At 43.0% G+C, this 15992-nt stretch overlaps 2 gene segments (V, D, J or C); both read right to left on the bottom strand.

The window, feature by feature from the left end:
• The window catches only part of LOC136407738 (immunoglobulin heavy constant mu-like), a 318310-nt gene that overhangs the window by 184557 nt on the left and 117761 nt on the right, over positions 1-15992 (bottom strand).
• Positions 10825-14069, bottom strand: LOC136375794 (immunoglobulin heavy variable 1-2-like). The segment is given in 3 exon segments: positions 10825-10940; positions 13573-13899; positions 13986-14069. Coding segments are annotated over 3 exon segments (489 nt in total).

Raw genomic sequence — 15992 nt, 5'->3', positions numbered from 1 at the left:
TTTCACTTCCCTGTGCTCCATCCACCCAGAGCCTTTAGGATTAGAAAGGACCTCGTGGGGTGGCAGCATCTGGTGGAATCAGGTGGTTCCATTCTATCATTCATGTTAAAACTCACACTTGATTCTGTACACCTCACATCAATTGGATCATCAGCCCTCTAATATATGTATGCTCCATTCACAGGTATCGAGAAAACAGCATTTCCCAGGTCATTAACCCCATCCAAGGCAGCATATTATGTTAGTTTGCTCAGAACTAAATTCACATCTGATACAAGAGCTCATACTAGAGCCACTACCACATTAAGTTACAGTAATTCAATGTCATTTTTCAGTATCCATGACCCACATGCATACAAATGGGTGACTGAATGTGGATGAGGTAGAAATCACCTAGGATTTTTGAGGCCTTGACTGTGGCATGAGTCTCAGAATTCCCTGTTTCAGTTTTGAGTACAGGCAGTTTTCACGCTGCCTTTAATAACATATTACCCTTTTTCAGACCAGGAAAACCCTATGACTGTGGTCCTGTTTGAAATTTGTCCTATGAAGATCAGTTACACCATTCATAACTGGGTAGTAACCACAGGTTGGATTCAAGGACTCTCTGTGACCCTGTGAGGACAGAGAGGAAACTGCATGGAGCACCTGATCTTCATAAGCCCCTTATTTTGATTAGAGTGACTCCTGAGATTTGAAATTAGTGTGAGTTTAAAGAGAAGTAACATCAGTCCTTGAAAACCTTATTATTCCATGATCCTCAATGCACAGTGTCTCTATAACAGTCACAGTGTTTTGAGGAAGGCTGGGAAAGATCAATATTACACCAATTTAATACTGTGGTGTCATCGTCATCAGGGGACCTGACCTCTTCTTCATTCCAGTGCTTCTGTCCTGAAAACTGACTCAAGGTGTGGAATTGATTGATGGACCTTCAATCTCCATCATGGTTAGTGTGTAGTTAAAGTTGTTTGTTTGTTTTTGTAGAACACTTCATGTATGTCTGTCAAGTATGATTTTAGTATGAAATTTACAGGTGTTAAATTTCTAGAAACATCATGACTTAAATGAAATATATGGATCTCTGTGACCAGACTGTTCTGATTGCTGATTGGACTCTCTGTCACCATGGAAACTTGGCCACCTTGTGATTGGTGTTAAGTCCTGTCTGTTGGGAGTTTCCACAGTAGTAACATGCCGATAAAGAAATGTCACAGCACCAAGATATTTATTTATAACATTATTTCTAATTAAAATAGAACAAGACTCCTCAGAGAGCTGTCAGCATTAGGGCTGAGGAAGAAACATAAAACTAGTCCTGGGGCATCACGCACTGAGGGAAGGTGAAGAGGTGACATGGAACAATAAGGACATTTATAAGGGACTCAGAGACCTCAGGGTAGAGCTGCCAATGAACAGAAATCTTCCAGCAGTTTTAACTACAAGTTAATAACAGTGTTGTATTTCAATCACTTATAGGGAAAATTATATTAATCCTTGCCTATACCGATGAAATATTCAATAAATAATGCAAATGAGGTTGCTAGACAAATCTTTCTTAAGGAACAACTTTTGAAATCGTATCCTGGAATGAGAGCAAAAGAACCCTAATATTTTCTCCCATATTTCTATGAACTTCTGATTAGCCTAATAGTCTAACACAACACAAATTAACACAACACAAATTAATATGATAAAATGTAAAAATTAACTTCAGATGTACATGTGGGGGTTCCATAAGTATATGAGACCCAAGCTTTGAGTAGCTGAGGCTTCTAAGCCACTTGGAGACCAGGAGAGGTGGTGGGGTTGTGGTGTGGACTTTCTAGGGCAGGAAAATGACTCACATGGGGATGGAAATTCCAGTGTTTGGTAAATAATATCTTCTGCTAAATTTTTAGCAAATGGGCCCAGATAGGACTTGAACAATTGGGATATTGTGTCCATGACACGCTCTTTTTCCCAGCCCACAGGGAGGAAAAAAGGGTACTATGGGATGAGATTTTCTAGGAGCGTCATTCTCATTTACCTGTGGGAAGGGTCTTGTTCTCTGAGCTGTGGGAGCCTCAGCAAAGAGAGAAAAACATACATGTGTATGCACAACACACATTGCAGATATAGTCAAAACCTTGTGTGCAAACAAATTAGCAAGTTCAGACCAAGGTGCACACACTCACAGTCTTTCTCACACACAGCTTCCAGTATGCAGGAAGTTAGTTACCAGGTTCTTACACGGCAGTGAGGCCTGGATTCTCAGGGTTCTGTGGTGGCTGGACAATAACCTCCAGAAATATCTAGATTGATACTTCTGGGACCTGTGTTTCTTCTCTTATATGACAACACTTGGAGATGTGACTAAGTTAGGATTGATTGAGTTAAAGCTATTGAGATGGGAAATTATCCTAAATTATGTTGTTGGGACATTACTGTAATCACAAGTTGTCCTTTGCCAAGGATAGTTAATGAATGTCACAATAAGATATTGTGATCGATAAAATCAGGTGTTGATGTGGGTCTCCACCTCCATCCAGGTGAAAGAGGACCAAGAAGTTAACACTGTGTGGTGGGGAAGACAGAGACCTCTGGGTGGACGTCCTGGGGGATGATCCTGATCACTGTGCAGCCAGCTGTGCCTTCCAGTAGGCTGGGGCAATGTGAGGACAGGTTGGCAGGGAGGGGACAGAGAACCTGAGAATCATCTCATAGATGTCTAGACTCTGTTGGTCCCTCTTTGAGAGAAATGTTTCCAAACTACAGGGAAGTCAGAAGCTTTCTGAGAAGTTTATTTGTTAAGAAAAAACTGGAAAATACAAAAACTTGGTTAACGATAGTTCAGTAATAATGGATGACATACCCTCTGCAAACAGTCAATGTCACAACCTCGTTTGTGGTTTCAGTGAGAATATGAGAAACTAGAGCCACAGAGAAGAAGGAAGAAGTGCCCCTGGATGCAGCTGAGAGCTCTGAGAGGAAACCCTGCTCCCACAGGAAGCCCCTTCCTTCCCCACCTCCCTCTGCACCTGCTCCTGGGGCTGGTCTTGACCTCCGTGGGTCCGGAGCGCCCCCTGGTGTCCTGAGCGCCCCCTGCAGCCCGGCCCTCCCGTCCCCGCAGGGAGGTTTGTGTCTGGGCTCACACTGACTTCCCCTAGCTGTGTGTAGTACAGTAATACATGGCCGTGTCCTCGGCTCTCAGGCTGCTCATTTGCAGATACAGTGTGTTCTTGCTGTTGTCTCTGGAGATGGTGAATCGGCCCTTCACAAAGTCTGCGTAGTTTATAATACTTCCATCTGGTTTAATTTCACCAATCCACTGAAGCCCCTTCCCTGGGGCCTGGCGAACCCAGTGCATCCAGGTGTTACTGAAAGTGAATCCGGAGGCTAAACAGGAGAATTTTAGAGACCCCCCAGGCTGCACCAAACCTCCACCAGACTCCAGCACGTGCACGTCACACTGGACACCTGCAAACACAAAGACGTCCTGTTCAGGAAACTGTCACACTTCCACTGATTCTCTCAGTCACACTCACATAGTTAATGTATTGTTCTGTATAAATTACCTCTTAAAACAGCAACAAGAATAACCCAGATGAGCCCAAACTCCATGGTGAGTGGTCTGTGTTCAGTACTAAGCAGGGAATGGACCCAGATGGAAATCTCGTGCCTGGTTTCTGACTCAGAGGGTCAGGGCTGGGCTGGTTTTCATGAGCAGAGGAGGTCCTATTTGCATATCGTCCTATTCTATAGGGAGCTCTGGGGTAGAGCCCTACAGAGGGCAGTGCTCAGTGCTGCTGTGAGCATCTTGTGAAGTGCAGTGGTCATGACAACATTTCAATTAAAATAAAGAATCATATGTAGGTTTGGGTCATGATGGATAGACCACACCTGGTAAGAGTGAACGCTGCATCTGGGCCTGTGCTTCTCCCCAGGAGTCCCCATTGCTCCCCTGAAAGAACTCCAAGGCAGAGTGGGACCTGTCCCTGGAGGGTACAGATACCCCTGTATGTAATGAGAGAATGAATTAACATCTCAATTCTAGTGTTATCTACACATCAGGGCTGGAGACATGTACACACCTGGGAAGAGACCCCAGGCTGCAGATCTTGTGAGAGTGAACTTTGTGTATGTGGTGATGTTGGTGCCTTGGCCCTGAGTACCTCTGGCTTCTGGAACATCAAGGAGACAAAGGAGACTGAGTGTTGAGAAGTTGTCATTCTTTTCAGTTTTTTAAATTAATTTAATTTTATTTAGAAAGTTGAATTTAACAGGGTGACATTAATCAATTAGAGAAAATAGGCTTCAGGTAAATATTTCTATAGCATTTGAACTGTTGATTATGTTGGGTACCCAAAATTCAAATTCAAATTATTTTTTTCACAATATATTTGTTCCTCTTTACTTTCTACCCTACACTGTCTCCAAAACATTCCCCTCCCCTGAGAAGTTGCTTTACTGTCACTGGGATCAGAGTCACTGAGAAGGCTGAGAGATTCATGGAGCTGATGGAGAAGCTGTGGGAATGTTAACTTACCAGTGAGAGCACTTTATAGAGCTGTGTGTGTAGAACCAACATTGGACCTTAAGTGTGAGGACCCAGAGGGACTGAGCTCCTAGTGTGTCTAGGAGCTGGGATGGATCCTTACATCTAGGTGGGTAGTGAGGTTTTACATTATGTTTTGTAGTGCGGTTGCCCCTATAACAGCTCCAGGAACATCCAAGAAGATTTTGGAGGGTTTGGTGCCCCCTAGTGGTCACTCTGAGACATGCAGGCTGCATGACCCTTGTGACTTAACCAGCCTCCTCTCTAAACTCCCAAGACTTGGGGCTGGAATAGTTCAACTTTAAGGCCAGGAATTTACCGTGTGAGGGAAGAGGGACATGAGGACATGGACAATAAAGATATTTTGTATTATTTGCAATGTCCTCTTCATGACAATAATAAGACTATTTCTTGTTAACTTGGTATTCACAGCTTTTGTGCTTAAACTTTAAGTGGAGAAATCAGTCAACTGGTAGTTTTAAAGACAGACTGGAAAGAAATAGGACTTCATAATAAGTGACCTTTGACTCTGTCTTTGAAAATAATTGTTTGTGTCTCTGCTGTTATCTGTTAATCGTGACTGAGTTCAGGCTCCCTGATCCACCTGATTTCTCTCCCTATTTTCTCTCCTAAGATGCGGTTCCCAACAGTAATGAGGGGTTGTCATATTATTTCAGTTCTTGACTGTTTCACTTCCCTGTGCTCCATCCACCCAGAGCCTTTAGGATTAGAAAGGACCTCGTGGGGTGGCAGCATCTGGTGGAATCAGGTGGTTCCATTCTATCATTCATGTTAAAACTCACACTTGATTCTGTACACCTCACATCAATTGGATCATCAGCCCTCTAATATATGTATGCTCCATTCACAGGTATCGAGAAAACAGCATTTCCCAGGTCATTAGCCCCACCCCAGGGAGCATATTATGTTAGTTTGCTCAGAACTAAATTCACATCTGATACAAGAGCTCATACTAGAGCCACTACCACATTAAGTTACAGTAATTCAATGTCATTTTTCAGTATCCATGACCCACATGCATACAAATGGGTGACTGAATGTGGATGAGGTAGAAATCACCTAGGATTTTTGAGGCCTTGACTGTGGCATGAGTCTCAGAATTCCCTGTTTCAGTTTTGAGTACAGACAGTTTTCACGCTGCCTTTAATAACATATTACCCTTTTTCAGACCAGGAAAACCCTATGACTGTGGTCCTCAGTTTGAAATTTGTCCTATGAAGATCAGTTACACCATTCATAACTGGGTAGTAACCACAGGTTGGATTCAAGGACTCTCTGTGACCCTGTGAGAAGGACAGAGAGGAAACTGCATGGAGCACCTGATCTTCATAAGCCCCTTATTTTGATTAGAGTGACTCCTGAGATTTGAAATTAGTGTGAGTTTAAAGAGAAGTAACATCAGTCCTTGAAAACCTTATTATTCCATGATCCTCAATGCACAGTGTCTCTATAACAGTCACAGTGTTTTGAGGAAGGCTGGGAAAGATCAATATTACACCAATTTAATACTGTGGTGTCATCGTCATCAGGGGACCTGACCTCTTCTTCATTCCAGTGCTTCTGTCCTGAAAACTGACTCAAGGTGTGGAATTGATTGATGGACCTTCAATCTCCATCATGGTTAGTGTGTAGTTAAAGTTGTTTGTTTGTTTTTGTAGAACACTTCATGTATGTCTGTCAAGTATGATTTTAGTATGAAATTTACAGGTGTTAAATTTCTAGAAACATCATGACTTAAATGAAATATATGGATCTCTGTGACCAGACTGTTCTGATTGCTGATTGGACTCTCTGTCACCATGGAAACTTGGCCACCTTGTGATTGGTGTTAAGTCCTGTCTGTTGGGAGTTCCCACAGTAGTAACATGCCGATAAAGAAATGTCACAGCACCAAGATATTTATTTATAACATTATTTCTAATTAAAATAGAACAAGACTCCTCAGAGAGCTGTCAGCATTAGGGCTGAGGAAGAAACATAAAACTAGTCCTGGGGCATCACGCACTGAGGGAATGTGAAGAGGTGACATATGGAACAATAAGGACATTTATAAGGGACTCAGAGCTCTCAGGGTAGAGCTGCCAACGAACAGAAATCTTCCAGCAGTTTTAACTACAAGTTAATAACAGTGTTGTATTTCAATCACTTATAGGGAAAATTATATTAATCCTTGCCTATACCGATGAAATATTCAATAAATAATGCAAATGAGGTTGCTAGACAAATCTTTCTTAAGGAACAACTTTTGAAATCGTATCCTGGAATGAGAGCAAAAGAACCCTAATATTTTCTCCCATATTTCTATGAACTTCTGATTAGCCTAATAGTCTAACACAACACAAATTAACACAACACAAGTTAACATGGGAAAATGTAAAAATTAACTTCATATGTACATGTGGGGGTTCCATAAGGACATGAGACCCAGGCTTTGAGCAGCTGAGGCTTCTAAGCCACTTGGAGACCAGGAGAGGTGGTGGGGTTGTGGTGTGGACTTTGTAGGGCAGTAAGGTGACTCACATGGGGATGGAGATTTCAGTGCTTGGTAAACAATGCCCTCTGGTAAATCGATAGCAAATGGGCCCAGATGGGACTTGAACAATTGGGATATTGTGTCCATGACACGCTCTTTTTCCCAGCCCACAGGGAGGAAAAAAGGGTACTATGGGATGAGATTTTCTAGGAGCGTCATTCTCATTTACCTGTGGGAAGGGTCTTGTTCTCTGAGCTGTGGGAGCCTCAGCAAAGAGAGAAAAACATACATGTGTATGCACAACACACATTGCAGATATAGTCAAAACCTTGTGTGCAAACAAATTAGCAAGTTCAGACCAAGGTGCACACACTCACAGTCTTTCTCACACACAGCTTCCAGTATGCAGGAAGTTAGTTACCAGGTTCTTACACGGCAGTGAGGCCTGGATTCTCAGGGTTCTGTGGTGGCTGGACAATAACCTCCAGAAATATCTAGATTGATACTTCTGGGACCTGTGTTTCTTCTCTTATATGACAACACTTGGAGATGTGACTAAGTTAGGATTGATTGAGTTAAAGCTATTGAGATGGGAAATTATCCTAAATTATGTTGTTGGGACATTACTGTAATCACAAGTTGTCCTTTGCCAAGGATAGTTAATGAATGTCACAATAAGATATTGTGATCGATAAAACCAGGTGTTGATGTGGGTCTCCACCTCCATCCAGGTGAAAGAGGACCAAGAAATTAACACTGTGTGGTGGGGAAGACAGAGACCTCTGGGTGGACGTCCTGGGGGATGATCCTGATCACTGTGCAGCCAGCTGTGCCTTCCAGTAGGCTGGGGCAATGTGAGGACAGGTTGGCAGGGAGGGGACAGAGAACCTGAGAATCATCTCATAGATGTCTAGACTCTGTTGGTCCCTCTTTGAGAGAAATGTTTCCAAACTACAGGGAAGTCAGAAGCTTTCTGAGAAGTTTATTTGTTAAGAAAAAACTGGAAAATACAAAAACTTGGTTAACGATAGTTCAGTAATAATGGATGACATACCCTCTGCAAACAGTCAATGTCACAACCTCGTTTGTGGTTTCAGTGAGAATATGAGAAACTAGAGCCACAGAGAAGAAGGAAGAAGTGCCCCTGGATGCAGCTGAGAGCTCTGAGAGGAAACCCTGCTCCCACAGGAAGCCCCTTCCTTCCCCACCTCCCTCTGCACCTGCTCCTGGGGCTGGTCTCAGGCTCCGTGGGTCCGGAGCGCCCCCTGGTGTCCTGAGCGCCCCCTGCAGCCCGGCCTCCCGTCCCCGCAGGGAGGTTTGTGTCTGGGCTCACACTGACTTCCCCTCGCTGTGTCTCTCGAGCAGTAATACACAGCCGTGTCCTCTGCTCTCAGGCTGCTCATTTGCAGATAAAGGGTGTTTTGGCTATCATCTCTAGAGATGGTGAATCGGTCTTTCACTGAGTCTGCATAGTATATACTATCACTATTACTAATGTATGAGACCCACTCCAGGCCCTTCCCGGGAGCCTGGCGGACCCAGTGCATCCACGTGTTACTGACGGTGAATCCGGAGGCTGCACAGGAGAGTCTCAGAGACCCCCCAGGCTGCACCAAGCCTCCCCCAGACTCCACCAGCTGCACCTCACACTGGACACCTGCAAACACAAAGACGTTCTGGTTAGGAAAATGTCACATGTTCATTGATTCTCTGAGTCACACTCACATAACCAGTTTCTTGTTTTCTAAAAATTACCTCTTACAATAGCAACAAAGAAAACCCAGAAGAGTCCAAACTCCATGGTCTGGGGTCCGCGTCCTGTCCTTATCTGAAATGGACACACCATGGAACCCCAGGGTGGGTTTGTCTCCAAGAGCTGCAGGGTCAGGGCTGGACTGTTTTTTATGAGCACAGGGGGTCCTATTTGCATGTCCTTTTGCTATATAGGGGTGGAGACCTACAGAGAAGGCTGTGTGTCAGTGCAGGTGAATGTCTGTCATAATATTTCAATAAATAAATACAAAATCATATGTATGCTTGGGACTGTCCACATGTCCTCATACGGTAACAGTGAGGTCGGCATCTGGGCATCTGTGCTCCTCCTCACTGCCCCAGAGCTCTCCTGAATCAACTCAAGGCCAGAGTGAGTCCTGCCCGTGAGGTTCCAGAGACCCCTGTATGTAATGAGAGAATGAATGAACGTCTGTATTCTACTGTTACCTACACTTCAGGGATGGAGACAAGTACACACCTGGGAAGAGATCACAGGCTGTAGATCATGTGAGAGTGAACATTGTGTACATGTTGATGTTGGTGCCTTGGCCCTAAGTACCTCTGGGTTCTTAACCTTCAGACACAAATAAGACTGAGAGATACGAAGATGTTTCTCTGTCACTGGGATCAGAGGCCCTGAGAATTAAGACATTCATGGAGCTGATGAAGAGGTTGTGGAAACATGAACTGACTACTGAGAGCACTTTATAGAGCTGTGTGTGGAGAACCAACTTTGGAACAAGTGAGAAAAACAGTGAACCTGGCAAATGTGATGACCACAGTGACATTTCAGATACGTAATGAGTGATTCAGGGACTCACTCATCAACTTTGTCTCATTAATTCCTGATCCTCAGTGCACAGTCTCTGTAACCATCACAGTCCTTTGAAGAGGGCAGGAGAGGAACACTATCACACTGCTTTCAGTAGTGTGCTGTCGTTGTCACCGAGGGACCTGACTCCCCTTCCTTCTGGTGCTTCCTTCCTGCAAACTGGCTCAGGGCATGAGATTGATTGAAGGACCGTGAATCTCCATTATAGTTATTCAAAATACAGTATTGTATTTTTTTTTGAATTGAGCTCTTCCATGTAGAACCATCAAGTGAGACTTGATAGACATTACAGTTATTAAAATTTTGGAAACACTGTGATCAAAATTTCAATGTCCTGGTCTCTGTGATTGCTGCCTTGACTCTTTGCCACCATGATAACTCTGCCCACCTTGTTTTTGGTGTTAAGAACTGTCAGTTGGGAGTTCCACAGCAGTGACACACCCCCACAACGAGTTCATCTTCAAGATCTTGGTTTACAATATTATTCTTAAGTAAGATAAAACAAGACTTCTCAGAGTGCAGGCACCATTAGGGCTGGGAAGGAATAATAATGATGGTCTTGGAGCATCTTGCACTGAGGGAAGGTGAGGAGGTGACAGAGAACACACAGGGCATTTGTTAAGGACCCAGAGCCCTCAGGGTAGAGCTGCCAGTGCAGAGAAAACTTTCAACAATTCTAACTAGAAGTTAATAACAGCGCTGTATTTTAATCACATATATTATAAATGTGAGTCCTTACTGATACCTATTAATAGCTCAATAAATAATACTTAATGAGTTTATTATAAAAATCTATCTTATGGTAAATTTTTTTAATACTTAGCTTGGTGTGAGAGCAAGAAAGATAAATTTCCTTCCACTTTCCTAAGTCCTTCTGGCTGTGCTAATAATCAAATTTACAGAACAGAAATAAATATGAGAAAATGTAAAAATTAACTTCAGATACACATGTAGAGCTGTTATAAAGATATAAGACCCAAGGATGGGGCAGCTGAGGCTTCTAAGCCACGCACAGCCCAGGAGAGGTGGTGGGTTGTGGTGTGGACTTTGTAGGGCAGGGAATCAATTCCCATAGGGGTGGAAGTTCATGTGTTTGGTAAAGTAATGTCCCCTGGGAAATCTTTAAGTAAAGGGCACAGAATGGACATGGGAGAAATGGGATGTTGTGTCCATGACATGCTTTGGTCCTCAGGCTGACACCCAGCCCACAGGGAGGGATTCAGGGTTACTCTGTGGCTGGAATTTCACCTTGAACTGGTTCTTATTTACTGTGGGAAGGTCCTTGTTCTGTGACCTGTCGGAGACTAAGAAAAGAAATGAAAACATACATGTGCATGTACAATGCACATTGCACACAATCACAATCCATGTGCCAACAAATTAGCATGTACACACCCACATGCACACACTCACTCTCACACACACAGCCTCCAGTACACAAGAAGGTAGTCTGCCTCCAGGTTTCTGATGCGCAGTGAGGCCCTGATCCTGAGGGTACTGTGGTGGCTGGACACTGACCCTCACAAATGTCTAGATTCTTTCCTTCTGGGAGCTGTGTGTGTTCCTTAATATGAGAGGACTTGCAGAGATGATTAAATTAGGTATGATTTAATTCAAGATGGTGACATGGGAGATTATCCTGAATTATGTGCTTCGGACATCAATGTAATCACAAGTTACCTTTTCAAAAGAAAGCAAAAGAAAATTACACTAAAATATTGTTATCATTGAAACCAGGTGTTGGAGTCGGTTTCCATCTTCATCCTAGTGAATGAGGATCAAGAACACAGAGTGTGGTGGGGAGGACAGAGACCTGTGGTTGAAGGTCCTGGTGGGGAATATTAATCACTGTGGGGCAGGTGAGTCTGTGAGAATGCAGGGCCCATGTGGGGACAGGTGGACAAGGAAGGGGCAGGAACACTGGTAGAATTAATCCAGTTTGCACCAGCTCAACAGAACCAATGCCTAATTTTTTCTTGAGTTCAGTAAACCAGTTTTTAAAATCGCACTTTATCAGGGTTCTCTCTAAGCTGAGTGCCTGGGCAGTTGCCCAATATGGAAATCACATATTTACATTCCTTATTCTTTATCATGTTGTTCACAACTTACTGTTCACTGAATGAATCAGTGTTTGTTATTTTTATTTCTTTGATTTAGGAAATTAAATTTAACAAGGTGACATAGATCCACAAGAGTTTCAGATAAACATCTCTGTGGCATTTGAACAGTTGATTATGTCTTATACTCATCACCCAAAGTCAAATAATTTCCTGTCACCTTACACTTGTTCCTCTTCACAGCCTTCACCCCTCCCTTTCCTCTGTCACATGTCCCCCTTCCCTGGGAACCACTGCAATTTTATCCATGTCCACGAGTCTCAGTTTTATATCCCACCCATGTGTAAAATATACAGTTCTTTGCTTTATATGATTTAGTTATTTCACACAGTTTAATGTTCTAAAGATTCATCCATGTTTTTGTAAATGACACTATGTCATCATTTCTTATGGCTGAGTAGTATACCACTGTGTATATGATCTCATCTTATTTATACAGTCCTCTACCAAGGGACACTTGGGTTGTTTCCACGTCTTGGCCACTATGAATAATGCTTTAATTAACATGGGGGTGCATGTGTCTTCATGTACCAATGTATTAAAGTTATGTGGGTAGATACCCAGTAGAGGGATTGCTGGGTCATCTGGTAGTTCTATTCCAAACATTTTGAGAAACCAGCATAATTTCTTCCATCATGGCTGTGTTAACTTGCATTCCCACAGCAGTGAATGAAGGTTACTTTTTCTCCACAGCCTCTCCAACACCTGTTATTACCTGTCTTGTTGATAATAGTCAATCTAACAGGTGTGAGGTGGTATCTCATTGTAGTTTTGAATTGCATTTCTCGAACAGCTAGTGAATATGAGCATCTTTTCATCTATCTGTTGGCCATTTGTATGTCTCCTTGGAAGAAGTGATTCATCAGGTCCTAAAGCTGCTGCACAGCTGAAGAAACTGACAAGAAAACAAATAGGCAGCCAGTTAAATGAAAGATGGTATTTGCACACAAAATCTCCACTAAAGGGTGAATGTCCAAAATATATAAAGAACTCAGAAAGTTCAATAAAAAACAAGCAGTCTTATTTTTTAATGTTCATTTCCCCAAAAACTATTCTTAGTGCTCATAGTAACGTTAATCCATCCATAGGTGAAAAATTGGCAAATCAGGTCGCCAGTCAAAATGCAATCTGAAAATATCTAAAACCACAGTCTTATTGCTTTTTTCAGGTATTATTTAATATTGTTCCACTAATATTTTGAAACTTTCCTATAAAAATCTAGTTTTGTGTACTTTTTTATTGTTCTTATTTAAATATTAAATGCATGAAGTAATGAACCACCTTTTGGCATATCTTTTTTATGCTAAATATGGTCCATAGGTAGAGGCATCTGTTTAAACTATTTAAATCCAACCACTGGACAGAGAACCTGAGCACAGTCCACAGGTGTCTGGACTGTCCTGATATCTCTGTGTGAGGAAAATATTTTCAAACTACAGGAAACACGAGAGCACTGACGATGGTCTCATTGTTGAGAAAAACACTTAGAAGATACAGTAAATTGTAGAAGGAGAGGTTTCTTATAACTGCCGACATGTGATATGCAAGCAAGCAATGTTACAAACTCATTTGTTTTCTGCAGTGAGAATATGAGAAAGTACAGACATGGAGAAGATGGAAGAAGTTCCCCTGGATGCAGCTGAGAGCTCTGAGAGGAAACCCTGCTCCCACAGGAAGCCCCTTCCTTCCCCACCTCCCTCTGCTCCTGCTCCTGGGGCTGGTCTCGGGCTCCGTGGGTCCGGAGCGCCCCCTGGTGTCCTGAGCGCCCCCTGCAGCCCGGCCTTCCCGTCCCCGCAGGGAGGTTTGTGTCTGGGCTCACACTGACTTCCCCTCGCTGTGTCTCTCGCACAGTAATACACGGCCGTGTCCTTGGCTCTCAGGCTGCTCAGCTCCATGTAAGCTGTGCTCACGGACTTGTCTGCAGTCATGGTGACTCTGCCCTTGAACTTTTCCGCGTAGTTTGTGCCACCAGTGTTAGGATAAACCCACCCCATCCAATCCAGCCCTTGTCCGGGGGCCTGTCGCACCCAGTGCATTACGTAGCTGGTGAAGGTGTATCCAGAAGCCTTGCAGGAGACCTTCACTGAGGCCCCAGGCTTCCTCAGCTCAGCCCCAGACTGCACCAGCTGGACATCGGAGTGGACACCTGTGGAGAGGAGACAGGAGTGTGTGGAATTCCCCATTGACTAGTCCTTGGTCCCCCATCAACCCAGGGACTGCAGAGCCCCTTACCTGCAGCCACTGCCACCAGGAGGAAGGCTCTCCAGCTCCAGTCCATGGTGAGGGGCTGAGCTGTCAGGACTTGTGGAGGGGAGGGTGTGCCTGTGGGATGCTCTCAGGACACAGACACATCCATATTTAACTACCCTACCTCACCTCATTTGCATATTCATAAAGCAAGCTATCTCATAACTGAAGAGTTGACCCCATCTGAGAGAGGACAGAGGCTTCTCTGGGAGTCCCAGGGTTCAAGTCCTAATCTTTTTTGGAAAATATGTGTCTTCTCCCGGGTCCTTGATCCTGAGGTGAGACATTGAGAACAGCAGAGGCACCTTCCATTTCACCTCGATTCATCTTACTGCCCAAGTGCAACCTCCCATACATCTGCCTCTGGTAATGCTTTCCTGAGACTCCGAGAAAGAACACCATTCTCCAGCTGCACTGCCTCATTTTTTATTCTCTAGACTCAGTTGAAGGTTATTTCAAAAAAAATTTGGAAGAGATTGAATAAACTCAGTTATGACCACTTATGTTTAGGTGTAAATGTTTAGAGAAGATTTGACTTTGAGTGATTGGTATGCAACATAGTCAAATGTCAGAATAACCTGGAGATGTTTTCTCTGAACATATGTACCCTGTTTTATCAATGTCACCCCATTAAAATTAATTAAAAAACATTTGTAATAATTTATTTTAAGTTCTAGAAAATTGATTACAGAAAACATAAGGAGTTAAAGAAATAAATAATATTATTTACAAGAAGAGCATAATTATCTTTGTTTATTGATCACTTAATGAATAAATCATACAAATAAACTCGTTTTAAAAAACTGATGGATCAAATTTTAGAGAAAACTGGTCAGCCTTGGAGATTCAGACTTGGGTCAAGATCTGTCAGTGTGGACCTGGGACATAGTTCTAGTGAGAGGGCAGGAGGGGGGCATGTGGGTGCTTTGCTAGTTCATTAAAAGTTAATTTCAGGAGAACCATTCCCTCCCTCTCACAGTCCCAATTCATGTTTCATACGACCTTGGAGAGTCCTGTCATCGTGTCCACACGTGACAGATCTTCATCAGAACTCTAAGCTGATTCACTGGGAGGTTTCAACGTGAAAAATGGGAAAAAGAACCATGTTCATGGGAGTTGATTTTACACAGACTGTGAGTGATCCTCGTTTGAGATGACACACATCTGGGACTGTCATCTAATTATGTTGTGATTTTCTTCATTGTTTAAGCAGGTCAATATTTCTTCTTCATTCCTGAAATAGACACACTTAGTACCTGGGGTCATTTGTATGAGAAAGCTCTAGCCTGAAAACTAACCCATGTTCCAGATTCCAGGTGAGTTCCAAAGTACTGTGCAGTGCTCACGGACAGACAGGTATCATGCCTGGATTCCAGAAATGGGCTCGCAATTGTTTTATCTCCATCAAGAACAGTTTCAAACAGATTTTCAATTTATTAGAATCCCATTGAGAATCTTGACCTAATATTACTTTTATTTTAAAGATTTTTTTATTATTATTCATTATAGAGAGGGAAGAGAGAGTGAAGGAAGGGGGGAGAAGCAGGAAGCATCAACTCCCATATGTGCCTTGGCCAGGCAAGCCCAGGGTTTTGAACTGGCAACCTCAGTGTTTCCAGGTTGACGCTTTATCCACTGCGCCACCACAGGTCAGGCCGACGTAATATTACTTTTGATGAATCATAGATCATGTGAAGGTGAATGTCAACACCAAAGGCTAGACTCTGAAAGCTAAGAAAATGCTGTAATAAATTATTATAACAAACAAGCAGTCTTATCCTGGGTTATAATCTGATCTGAACCCTCAGAGCAGAAATCTATAGAGAGGTTGAAAGCTGTCATTTTATTTGTCATTTTGACTTCAAACAGTGACAAATGTGTCACAAGAATGTGAAATTATGGATCAATGTGTCTGTTGGAGACAGATGCTGATGTTGTGAAGAAGTGATGTTAAACCAAACACAATGGTAAATAAAAGTAACCCATTTCCAT

The sequence above is a fragment of the Saccopteryx leptura genome, chromosome 6 (assembly GCF_036850995.1).
Source record: "Saccopteryx leptura isolate mSacLep1 chromosome 6, mSacLep1_pri_phased_curated, whole genome shotgun sequence".
In the NCBI taxonomy this organism is placed as follows: Eukaryota; Metazoa; Chordata; class Mammalia; order Chiroptera; family Emballonuridae; genus Saccopteryx; species Saccopteryx leptura.
Note: the sequence above shows the minus strand (reverse complement) of the source record. Positions and strands in the feature narration are given on the sequence as shown.